The sequence below is a fragment of the Etheostoma spectabile genome, unplaced genomic scaffold, assembly GCF_008692095.1.
Source record: "Etheostoma spectabile isolate EspeVRDwgs_2016 unplaced genomic scaffold, UIUC_Espe_1.0 scaffold273, whole genome shotgun sequence".
Taxonomy (NCBI): Eukaryota; Metazoa; Chordata; class Actinopteri; order Perciformes; family Percidae; genus Etheostoma; species Etheostoma spectabile.
In genome coordinates, this window is record NW_022605577.1 from 1 (window position 1) to 13,354 (window position 13,354).

The window sequence follows — 13,354 nt, forward strand, 5'->3', positions numbered from 1 at the left end:
CACACACACACACACACACACACACACACACACACACACACACACACCCAGAGTATGAACAACCAGAACTCACCGTAGAACAGAGAACATTTTAGCCATCTTCCCAATGGCTCGTATCTTGTTTTTGATCACCTCTTTCCTGGCTGCTGCTGCACTGGCTGGGAAAGAGTCCAACACAAGCTTTCTTGTAATGTTATTAAAAAAAACAATTTCACACTAACATTTTACTTTATGTTATTAGCATCCCCATTAGATGATGCAGAACATCGGCTACTCTTCCTGGGGTCCACGCAAAATGTAAAACAACAGATTTTCAGACAAAATCCCCAAACCACATAGAACAGCATCGCTTTAACGTCAGTGTTGCTTACCATCGAAGATCTCCTCTCCGTCGTTCATGAGCTCGTCGTCCGAGCAGATACTCAGGACGTTGACCAGCATCTCCGTCACTGCAGGACACACAGACGGAGACACACTCAATCCCGGACATAGTTGCACACTCAGCCTAAGGGTTGAGGCGGCAACTGTGACCCGCTTGTTGCATGTCATTCCATATCGCTCTCTCCCCTCATTTCCTGTCATCTCTCTTCTGCTGCCTCAAATCTGACCAAAGTCTGATTACCCATGAGTCCCTAATCCTGCAAGTAGGGGTTATACACCTTTTAAGCTGATATGATTGCAATTTTTAGAGACTATTATGTGGTGGCACTAGAATCATGTGAAGTACATAAAACAAGACATGACCCCTTTCTGTTTTTACTTTAACTGTGTTCTCTGATTGGTGTGCTTTCATCATGTACATTCTGTAAAAGCTTGAATTCAATTTGAGTTAAGTTTTTTTTTTTAAATGAAAAAGTCTTCACATGAGTCCATCATATACAGTATCAGTAAATATAAATCCCCATTGATGATAGGCTTACTGGCCTATAGGTAAGGTTGACTCGTCACTAAGATCCACAGACACAGGATTTACTGTACCCAATGTAACATTAAAAGATGATTTATAAAATCCTGCTGACAATTATGAACGCCATACGAAGCCAAGAGCACCGCAGCCTCAGGTTGACAGTATATGTCATCATTTAGGATGCATTCTTTTACCTAAAACACAAAAAGGAAACAAAACGCTCTGCTTTGAGACATTAATGGCCCCTAATGTTTTATGATGCTGTTTGTGTAACCGTACATTCACACCGCCACCGACTTGAGCTGCAAAAAAGCTCTGGCCGCCCCGCCAAAGACGCTTGTCCAAAAAGTACTGGGAGCCTTAGTGACCGCTTTGGCCGCTCTGGAGTGGCGGCGTTTTCTGTTCGACCGGGAGAAGCTCACGCAGCACGGCAATACACTGACCTAGAAACCTTTATAAATTACATATAATAATGACAGAAGTTTGTATTAATTGGCGCACGTCGTTAGCAGTTAGTTCTCATTCGTTAGCCGCGTGAGCCCATAGCGGCATGCCGGCAGAGCGAGCACAAAGTACCGCCAAACTAACCTAGTTCACCCGTCCCGGACATCTCACTGTGACGGCATAGAACCGCGCAGATAGCGTTAACTTTTCCTATCACAACAACCGTTACATTATACAAACGAAAGGTAACCCACAACGTCGCTTATGAGCCTTGTCCCCTCCAGAATTAATGTTTCTTTGGTGAGGAACGAAGGTTACAATCGTATGTTTTCCTCTCCATGATACTGACCAACGTGAAAGGACCACGTCTATATTCCGATTGCGGCTTGGTTGTTAGCCGCTCTTGCCGCGGGATCTCGCGTCATAGCTCATTTACCATAAAGTTGAAAATTTCAACTTTCTGATTTGACTCTCAACACGCTGTGTTGGGGGTCAAAATGCCACAACGGACGTCCGCTTTGCACTGCTCCTTGCTGCAATCTGAGAGAAGACACGGCCTCCATTGAACATGAATACTTCCGGTAACTAGACGCTCAAGCGGTGAGCGGTGTGACGTACGTAAAGGGGTCATACCCAAACGGCTTGTATACAGCAGCATTCTTAATTTTGGGATATTTGTTCATACTCTTAAGCGCATTAACGATAATCCTATTCTTGTTTCGTAAGAGTCATTACTCTCTGTTTATATTGAGAGTACATTCATAGTTTGGTGATCCCCCTTATTGCACTTTATTGTAAGCTCATTTGATATGCAACCTGTTTTTTTGTACAATTTTTATTGTAGGGGACCCTGCTCCGCTCTCTTTCAAGTGTAATTCTTGAAAAAAAATGTTGAAGAACCCTAGGGGTCTGAAGGTGGATAGCCTATGGTGCTGCTATGTGCTAGCCTATGTTATAGCCTAGGTGCTAGCCTAGTGAGGTCCATGTCTGCCTATGGTCTAGCCAATGGGATCCCTGTGATAGCCTAGGTGCTAGCCATAATAGTCCACGTGTAGCCTATGTCTAGCCTATGTCTAGCTAGGTGAGTCCTGTGCTAGCCTAGTGCTATCCTATGTGATAGTCTACGTGCTAGCCTATGTGAGTCCATGGCCCCGAGCCTTATGTTGCCTAGCCTATTGTGTAGTCATGGTGATAGCCTAGTTGCTATCCTATATGAGTCCGTGATAGCCATGTGCTACCTATTTTGTGTTCATTGTGCTAGCCTATGTGCTTAGCCTATGTGCAAGCCTAGTGACAGCTCTTTGTTAGCCTATGATGTTAGCCTATGTGATAATGCCTATGGGCTAGCCTATGTTTCCTTGCCTAAAATGAGTCCATGTGCTAGCCTATGCTGCTTGCCTATATAAGTCCATGTGCTACCCATGTGCTAGTCTCTATGTGCTTGCCGATATTTTGTCGCATGTAGTAGCCTAGGTTGCTATCCATGTTAGTCCATGTGTAGCCTAGTTCAGCCTATGTTAGTCCTATGTGCTAGCCATGTGCTAGCCTAATGTTTAGTCCAGTGCTAGCCTATGTGCTTGCCTATATGAGTCCATGTAAATCGCTCTATGTGCTAGCTATGTGCCTTTCCTATGTTATCCATGTGCTAGCCTAGCGTGCTAGCCCTATGTGACATTCCATGAGACAGCCTTACCCTTTCCCTCCCCCGAAAGCAGCGACCCAGGTGAAGACGTCCATGAGTTTGGGCAGCCAGTAGGGGTAGGAAAGCATTGAACTGACGGATGTTCTTACGTTGTTTCTCATACTTTAGCCCGCCCGCTGGACCACACCCACCACACACCCACACCCACACACAACACACCCCACACACACACACACACACACACACACACACCACTCACATTTAGCCCTTCAGTCAGATAGATAAACCATAATACCCCAAATATGATCAACATCATAGTTAAACATGCAGTTATATTAATGTTCATACTACATTATTGTGTGCCTCATAAGTGTATCAGCGCTTGGATGATTGAGAACATCATGTTGATCTAACTTAGTTCGAGTGCAGTGCTCAAGATATATCCTTGGAAGATGGTGTGTGTGTGTGTGTGTTGTGGTGTGTGTGTGTGTGGGTGGTTGTGTCAGACCTTTGTTGTTGTGACATCCAGGTAGTTGGAGCAGAGAAGATTGTGATGAGGGAGGGGAAACCTGTATTCCTGACTCTCTCTGTACATACTATACCTGACAGAAGAAGACAACAAAAACCGCCCACGTAAAGCTATCTTGAATAAAACTACATGCTGTGGATAAAAAAAACAAGGATTTGCTTCGGAGGTCTATAAAAGCAGAGCTGCTTGAAAAGCTTAGACGTCAACATTTAAACAACAAGGAAAAATGGGAGGAATTCTGTGTGGGGAGCCTGACAGGGTGAGTAATAGCTGGCCCCGAGCACTGATCAGTGTTTGAGTGAAGCTGCCAACATTTTGAATTAGTCCAAGATTAGCGTCTTCTCTTCTGGCCTATTCATGAACCAAAGAAATGTGTTGGATATCACTTAACCCGTGTGACGTCCCTATTTTTGCTTCGGTATGGGTTTGTGTTGGGTTTGGGGGGGGGGGTGGTACTTTAACAGCTGTCTGTTGTCAAGAAACAGTCAGCTGTTACACAAATCTGGCAGTAAGTGCTTCTTAAAACTTTCTTGTGGCATCACTAGAGGCAGTGCTGTTGTCCTGTGGCTGAACTGTCACGAAGTCTGAAACGGACTTCGACAGTATCTGACTTTGCCAATTACATCATCGCACCACTGCAGGTGTTGATGTAGGGTGGCGTAACCGCTTTCATTCCCCCCCCCGTGTCCCCCCCCGCCGCAGCCTAAATGGATCTAGTAAGACAAGCCGAGTGTATTGAACGCAGCCAACGTCACAATAATAAACTCGAAGTGTGGGTGCACTTATTTTAACGCATGCAACGGAGATTATACACATATAATAAAACAGCACCCATATTGCCTTTTGTATCCGCACAAACAAAGCACAAAAAGGCAGCCTCTACTACACGTGTCCCTTGAGATAGACTCATACAAAACTGCATCAGTTACAAGAATTGTGGTTATGTTTATTTATCATCATAGAAAATATAATCTATGTGTGTGCAGCAGAATGAGTTCACTTCAATTTCAGTTTTATTTATAGTCCTCAACTCATAACAAGAGTTAACGCTGGATACACTTTACAGATAGAGCAGGTCTATCCCACACTTTTATAAGTTTAAAAGACCCAACAGTTTCTAGGAGGTTCCCCCCACGAGCAAGCAACAGTGACAGTGGCGAGCGAAAAACTCCTTTTTTAGGAGAACCTGGGACAGACCAGGCTCTGGTAGGCGGAGGCTGAGGGGACGGGGCCCGGTTGGGCGGGGTGTGGATCACAATAGGCATAACATCACCGTAAAAGGTATGGAACAGTGAACGAAAATAGTGTTATAGTATTCATGGCTAGCAGGCACTGTTGGTCATTACAAGGCACAACAGAGCCGGATCATGTATCACCGCAGGACGTGTAGCAACAGGAACCACGGCAACGAGCGGACACCATGGATTTCGTGACTATTGATTTTGCATACTTATTGTTTGCGGTATAACTTACTATTACTCCCTCTTTATTGTGAAACCATAATCTTTCTTGACTTTAACTCCTTGGAATATTTCATTATCTGACGTGACTTCTCTGGATTCTTCTGCATTGGCGAACAGTGTTTTACCACACACTATTTCCTCCAAATCTACCATTTCACACTAAAAAACGCTCGTGGTATTATTGTTAACTAACCCAAGTGGCTGGTGCTAGGGATGTTGGTGTCATAGGTTTGGGTTGATTTAAAAAACCCCGTTGGTCCAAAGACTGTGACCAACCTATGGGTCAGACCGGAGCGGCCCTTCGCCGCCTTCGACAGAAGACCCTGGGACCTTCGACGACCACGCCCCGTAAGTGGAGAACCTTTACGACGGTCAACTATACAAATTATGTTAGAAAGCCAGACACTTGGTTCCTGTAACCCTCACCCTAGCCACGGAAAATTAACTATATAACGTTAACGTTATGAGTATCCGTTGACGCACTTGACCATTAGGATACTCAGGGAAAAAAATGACCGTTAGCTAGCGCTAACAAATATGGTCCTGAGCGTCTAAACTATAAAACCTGATAATAACGCTAAACAGGACCATGATAAACGTAAAAGTGACTGAATCTCTTATAGGTGTTAATCAGTCTAACAATTTCAAGGTAGGTCTGTGTTAGGTCTTCCTCTGTATTTGTTAATATTCTGCTGATGCTAACGTTAGCTATTTAACGTACTCCTGTGGGGTGTTAACCGTAACGCTAGCTCGCTTTAGCTACGCTAGCTAGCGAGCTATAAGGCTACGTTATAGGAACTTTGACTGAGCATTAGCTACTGTTAGCTCAAACTCATCTTGTATCTTGCTTGACTAACTGCCTCTCCTCTCAACGGTTAGCTAGTAAATTCTTTTGTTCTTCGTCGCTATTTTTTGGTGCCTGAACACCTGAGACCCTTAAACTAATTAAATTAACTATTAACGTAACGTTATGAGTAGCTGTCATTTAGCGTCCGCACGCATTGACACAGTATGAGCGATGCGCGGTAAAAGTTACTAGCGCAACGTTACGCTTCTGCTCTAAAACTATAAAACCAGATACATAACGCAAAACAAGGACAATTTATAAAGCAAAGGACTCATTCTCTCTTATGTCTTAAGCAGTGCCTACCGATTACAAGTATCGTTTGTGTTAGGTTACTTCTGTATTGTCAATATCGTGCTATGGTAATGTAGCGCTCACCCTGGCTGCAGTACTCAGCATATAGCAGCTAGCTAGCCGCTAATCAAGTTATGGTGAGCTGTATTGTGATAAATCGTAGACACATAAGGGACCTCTTTTAGTTTTTGCTGGTTGTAGGATGAGTTGTGTGATCCTTGCAAAGCGAGACTGTTGAACTAAGGTAGCATTAGCAGCTATCTGCTTTGTTCTGACATTCAGGTTTTTTTTTAAAACAGTTTTGGATTATCCTTCCTAGACTTTGTAACCTGTGGTCTGAAGACTACTATGAAAGTGTATGTAATAGGTTAATGTACACCTCTTATGGTGAACATGCTCAATAGGCTGAGGAAAATTTAGGTTTCTACCAGATTTTTTTACTGTAAATTATTTCAGGCTGTGGTTTGTGTCGAATTTGCGCAGTCTTACACCAGTGCAAATATTTCCAGGGATGTGAGTCTGTCGCCCCGACTCTCCTGGGCTGCTGAGGCGGGGCAGTAGTTTTCTGTTATAGATTTATGTAATATTCTATTCTTTGCTAGTAAATCTAAAATGCAATGGTTATTACCCTACAAAAAAAGAACTTTCCTGAATTACACTGTTATAGCCGTTTTACTGTAGTCTATAGTATCCATATTATGAATACAAATTATACATATCTTTGACTTCATTTTGAATCATCCTAGCTCTCATCTGGGTGTTTAGGATGAGAGATTTACAGTGTAGACTCCTAAACGGGTCCAACAATGAGCGCTCATAGAGGCTTATGATAGTACTCTTAGTGTGAGTGCAAACTGTTTTATTTATTACTATTTATTCTGTCTTCATTGCTAACAATTGAATGATTGGGAGGAGAACACTTGTTGAGAAGCTAAACCCGGCAACAGTGCTTTTCTGGAAGAAACGTCTCCGCAATGTTTGAAAAGACCCAACTCTGGCAGACGAGGACGTTAAACATCACAATGCACACCACACAGAGTCATTTTGGCCAGGTACCAACAGTAACATGTCTCCTCCATGTTAGAAGCAGTGGATTGGACTTGTTCCTCTACCTCTGTTTGTAACGTACTTCTTTCTTTAACTGTATGAGCCCAGTTTCAATCTAGAATTCCACTCTTTACGTAACTCTTCTCATTTGTTCTGTAGACCAGGCTAAACTTGCTCCTTGTATGGGAAACCGGCCCCCTATCCACAAAGGAGATTGTCTTACTAGGTCACACACTTGGTATGATAACTTCTTCATTTCATCTGCTCATCACAGAACCAACTAGAAACTCCAGAGAGGACCACATCTGGCCCATTCCCGGTCCGGTGCCAACACAGTTGAGCTCTACTTTCTATTGGGCCCAGTGGATCCGTTCTAACTGTGGGACCCACATCACTGCTGGACATTATCAAGAGTTCCCACGCTTAGTGGACCACTCCATGCATGGTGAGCTACAATCTTACAACAGTTACTGAAAGCCAGTCATTGTGTCTTACATATTCTATTGCATCTTTGACTACTAACTGTCCTTGATCTTCTTTTGGAAATGGACTTCCCTTTCCCTACTTTTATTTTGACCGCAGCTGAATCTATGTCCGTTCCGGTGATTGTTGTCTCCAGGAGAGTCCGTTGAATATGTCTTTTATCTTGAAATCTAGATTGGAGCAAAGGCTAGACTAATAAGGGCTTATTAAGAATATTGTATTTTTGTATTTATTCCTTTGTGTTTGTTTTTTTTGCTCAAGATTGCGACCCAACATGGGCCGAGTTACCTGATGAATCCAAACACGAGCCCCATACTTCTAATACTGGTCCTGTGAATGGGGGGGGGGGGGTGGCGTGGAGCAGCCGTCTCTTTGTGCTGCCTGTGGCGTCGGTCTCACTCCGTTTTTTTTGTGTTCTAGGTTTTGGATTTGCCAAAACTTTGTGACTATCGTTTGGTATTACAGCCAGACCACCGTGTTTTCAGAGACCCAGACCTGAATCAACGCCACTGTCAAATTAATGCTCAGATTGCTACTCTCCATGGTTAGTTTTTTAATGGTCTATGTATGCTATGGCACGTGTTCGAGTTAAGGGCCCGATTTCTGCACTGAAAGATATTCAGAACCGATCCCTCCGAATACACATGATGGTTTATCGTGTGTGTGCGTAAGCACCATAGACCCAAAATAACCCCCAAATTCCCCGAAAAAGAGAGGGTTTTTTTGTGGCACGTTAAGATTTAAAAGGGGGTTTGAACAGTTAAATGCAGAAGTTAAGAAGTTTATTGGACTTTTGTCCGTTTAGGTGATGTAATAATTGACAACCCTCTGCATATGTTTAAATCAAAAAGACTAAAAATTACTTTGGCGCTATTCTTTTATCTACTTTAATGTTAAACTGAAATTAATTGTAATGTTTATTTTTCTGAAATGATATCATTGGGCTAAAGCAATAAAAAAAAAGTCTGGGTATTTTTTGGGACTACGTTATTCATAATTTCATCCACATACATTGTCTTCATGCAAAAAATCAAGTGGGAAAAAACCCAAAAATACAGATCACCCATATCTGGGTTGTCTTTTTCTAACACCAATTTTAGTTTTTTACTGCCCACAAAATGGGTCCCTTTTAACCAAGTTTGGTAGAAATATAACCCAACATGCTGGATCGAACCATGCCCCAACCCTGCCTGGTCAAAGCAACCCAGCGGGCCGCGGTCCTATTTGACCCAGCACTTGGTTACCAATATGACCCAAGTTTGGTTATTTTTACCCACAGTTTTTAAGAGTGATTTGTGTACAATGTTACAAACTACTTAATCTAGAACCACCCTTATGCAACGAGTACCCAGCCTGCCCAGCTGCATGACAGCTGGGCCTCGGGGGAGTGGCCCAAAAAGATGCTCTAGAAATTCTTCAGGGCCTTGATTTTGTCATATCCCCTTGCATACAAATATGTAAGGGTTCACCAAACCGCAACCTCACAACTCACAATAGCAGCATAAGGCAGAACTATTAGATTTAGAGGATTTACACCAATTAACAGATAGCAATGGATTTGTTGGTCAGAAAATTGTGTTTTGCTCCCACTGCTTTAATTCTAGACTAGTGTGTGCAAACACGGCTCTAGCCTTCCCATTCTGTTTATCAACACTTAGCCGACAAGGAATCTGTTCAAGGCTGTCGACCAAAACTCTAACAATACAAGAACACTTTAAGGGTGCCGAACGATTAATTGTGGAACCTCTTCCCCGTAATGTCCAGTTCCCAGGACAAAGCAAACCAAGCTTGAATGTGAAATGTCCAAGGTAAGCCAGGAAATTACAGAGCTGCGACAGGTAGGTCCACCTTAACCCAGCATCCTGTGCTTCATGCGCGTCTGATGATTGTGACAGCAGCTGAGTTATCGTTAGTCTGTAGGAACTCGCACACTACTGGGTAACTGGAACAGAGACCAACACACAACACCACACACACACACACACACCAACAACACACACACACCTGCATAAGTTAGTATCTGAAGTGAAGCACTGGAAAAGAAACAGACGGAAGAAAATATCCCCAAAGTCGAGAAAAACTCACTTACATAGCAAACATGTCATGGCTATACCTCAAGTCTGTAAACCACAGACAGATGGACGTATTTAAAGTGCAAGCAATTGGAGATGAGTTGGGACCTCTTGCTCTTTTTAATGTCATGTCCTACTGAGAATTCAGCAAGGGGAAGCCATGAGCACCGAGCAGGCCTAGCTGGCTTGAGGCCTCCCCAATGCTGTGGGGGCTGAGTATTACTATTGGTCGAATTGATGCTTTGTCTGCTACACTAGAACTCACGTCGTTCGACCACTAGGTCAAACACAAGAGTTCTACCCACTACACGCCAACAGCGCCGCACCTGTCTTATATGATTTCAGGTAACCTCCTTTGATTTCTTCTTTCGTCGCATCTATTTCATCTTCTACCAACACCCCCCACCCGCCACCACCACACCATCTATATAGTTGCTCTCCGCTCTTTCTCTCACTCGTATCTTATCTCACTCCATTCTGGTCAGGAATTACCAGGTCGTCAAGCAACGCAACGCTGCAGATCCTCCCTGGTATGTTGGGAAACGTTTCTGCTAGAAACGCGCACTGGGTGTTGTGTCAATGTGCTGTGTTCTGTGGTCTTTGTGTGTGTGATGCAGTAGTAAACTCGCCAAGGTATTTTTTCTGTCTCTTGCACAACTCCCATTGATTGTTATTGATCTCGGATGTGGTGTAACCTTGCAGAAAGCATACATCTTCGTCTTTCTCTCACCTACATCCCAAACCATGACTGAAGTCCACCAAACTTATTACGATTCCATAGTTAGTAGATGAAAGTCCATCTTCGCCAAAGCTGGCGATCACAAGGCGCACCAGATCATTAAAACACATCGGTTTACATTGTGATCTTCTTTCTGCTGTGTGTTTCATCCTGCTAAAAGAGAATATCGTGTTTTTTTAATCTCTGAATATTGCCATGTTAAGGTGGGTTGTTATCTCTCTGAGCCCATCGAACTGGGACTACTGCATCAGACGCCTATACTCGCATCCCATTCAGGTTGCTTCTTCCGTCGATCAAATAATCAAGAAATCTTCAGTGGTGTTGGTCCTGTGAGGCGTCATTTTGTCCTTACCTGTAGAAACAGGAAGTTCAAGGCCTCCTGACTGGGTGTTGTTTGCCAAAGACTCTCGGTCTTCGCGTTACCACAACGTGTCCCTTCCAGGGTCGGCCCACCAGGTCGCCATGGTACCCGAACGCTGGAGGCTGTCCTCGAACGCGGTCCAACTAGACACACGAAGAAAACACCCAAAACAGAAGCGTGCAGAAATACACAAAAAGGCCAGTTTCACATTGAAATACGTTACGTAGACACAAAACACAAAACCGTGATGTAAACCATTCCCCACAGCCAGAAATGCACCTGCACATGTAGAATAAATAAAAGAGAAATATAGTCAACCACACCCACACACATACTTCAGCAGAGCATTTCCATGGCAACCCGTCACCACCAGGAGGGAGACAAGATGTCCCCAACCACAGTGCTGTCTCACCATGGAAACACTGAGCTTATATGAGGAAGTGTGTTTCCCCCATGTCAGTGTGTCCTGTTGTGTGCCTTTGATACGGGTATTTGACTGCCTTGTACTGTCATATATATTAGAGATACTGCATATCGTGCTGGGATCCTCTGCACTTTTACTGGTTCTTTAGCGATGTTGCATTGGGACACTAGATGTGGTGATAAACTGGCATAAACATAAGAGTTGGTGTGTGTTTTTTGTACGTGTGTGGTGTGTGCTCTGCCGTGATGTGTAACAAGTGTGAACGTTACAACATGTTCATTAACAGTTGGGTGTTGTCTCCCCTCAGCCACGATCTTTTTGTCATTCTGGCTCAAAAGAAACGTCAATGTACAAATGTTTTTGGTCGTTTTTTTTTTTTTACGAATTTTTCGGCTTGTTTGTCGACATTTTGCAACATCTTTGTCGAGTTTTGTAATTTTTTTTTTTGCTACTTGTTGTTCCTTTTTTTTTATCGAGTTTTAGAACTTTCTGGGACTTTTTTGTCACTTTTCTGTGTCTATGGTTTTTTCTAACGTTTTTGAAGCATTTTTTGTCATCTTTTTGCAACCTTCTATAACAGATTTTCCAATGCATGATCTCTAAAAATACCTTAATTGAAAACTATTGAACTCATCATAGTTATTTACACCTAAGAACATCCAAGTCTTTTTCGGGACAAGTTGGTGAAAGAACTTACATTTGTTTAATACAGAGACTTAACAGAAACGGGTCAAATTTGGGGGAAAAAAGGGAGGGTTCAACGTTATTTATCCTCTAGAAATTAGAATTGGGATAATTGTCGCTTCTATAGAGTAAATAGAGAGGCAACGACATATAGAAAACTGGTGTTGGAGTGTTCAGATTGACAGCTAGTGTGTAACAGTAAGAACGGTTGAATACATGTCACAGTATTAGGGTGACCGAATAGAATGGGTCAAATTTCGGTACGTGACCGGAGGGACAGATGGGACCAGTCATGGAGCCAAGACCGGATGGCTGTTTGCAGCCATTACTAACTCAATCACCATCAACAGTTTTTAATGTTCCTAGGACACCAGACTAACCCCCTTTTAACTTTTTCCGAGACCTATGCTCTTACAACTTTCTCTCTAAATCTTTCAGGACAACTAGGGCATGATTGGTGCATTCGGGACACTGCTTGCGATTTCAGGGCCTCGCCCGACTTCTGTCACCCCTAGCTTTATTTGACCTAAAAAGTAATATGTCAATAAAACCAAATAAACCTTAAAAATGGCAGATAGGACTAAATGGGAAAACACTACTGTATCTCCCACATGATATGGTGTCTTTAAGCTTATTGTCCGTTTTAACTAGTTCTCGCTTGAAAAGAACCAATTTTGGAGTGCTATTTACTTGAGTTCAGACATAACACATAAATTAAATTGTTCCTATGTGTTACCTATGGTGGTCATCTCCTTCGCGTATAGAGCATATATTCCGTCCGACAACTCTGAACATTTTGTAATATTATAACAGCAGAACGTGCGTTTTGGCACCAGGACTCCGACCTACATCACTCCCCACTGCTGGGTTTACATGGATATCAGTCAGTGATGACAAGTAGCTTCCCCCTGCCCAGAGCCTCGCAGGTGGGGCGATGCTGGGGGGGGGTGGAGGCTGTAACAGCCGAAAACCTACAGGGTGCAAGGCAGCAGCAGCATTAGAGCAAGGCAGAGATGGGGAATGTGCAGACTTAAATATGAACGCAAAATTGAGGGTGTGTTTGGTTCCACTTCCCTGGTTGCCTCGGTCACTTTACCCGTTTTTAAAAAGACACCATTGTCAATATTGGGGATTAAAAAGAACATGATATAGAAAATGGGGGTCAATTTTGACCCCCCCAGTACAACATGAGGGTTAACCAAAAATATAGTTCCTGCTTGGCCTTTATAGGGCATTTTATGTTAATTCATTTAAAAATTGGTGTGTGTGCATGTGCCGTCTTTTTGTAACTTCTTCTTTTATAAGCACATTTTTTAAATATCATTTATATGCGACCAGTTACAGACAAATACACTGAGACCTTTTTTTGTACCTTCTTGATGGTCGTCCCGCGTGGGGATCTCGGGTGAAAGCCCCCATGC

The 13,354-nt window shown here is 43.1% G+C and overlaps 1 protein-coding gene across 1 annotated transcript in view; it reads right to left on the minus strand.

Annotated features, from left to right (window-relative positions):
* Positions 1–46: 46 nt before the first annotated feature.
* The window catches only part of LOC116685972 (serine/threonine-protein phosphatase 2B catalytic subunit alpha isoform-like), a 67,969-nt gene continuing 54,661 nt past the window's right edge, over positions 47–13,354 (minus strand). The window contains 4 exon segments of the mRNA XM_032510903.1: positions 47–158; positions 372–449; positions 3,045–3,116; positions 3,118–3,169. Of these exon segments, the coding sequence (XP_032366794.1) occupies positions 92–158; positions 372–449; positions 3,045–3,116; positions 3,118–3,169 (269 nt within the window). The 3' untranslated portion in view covers positions 47–91.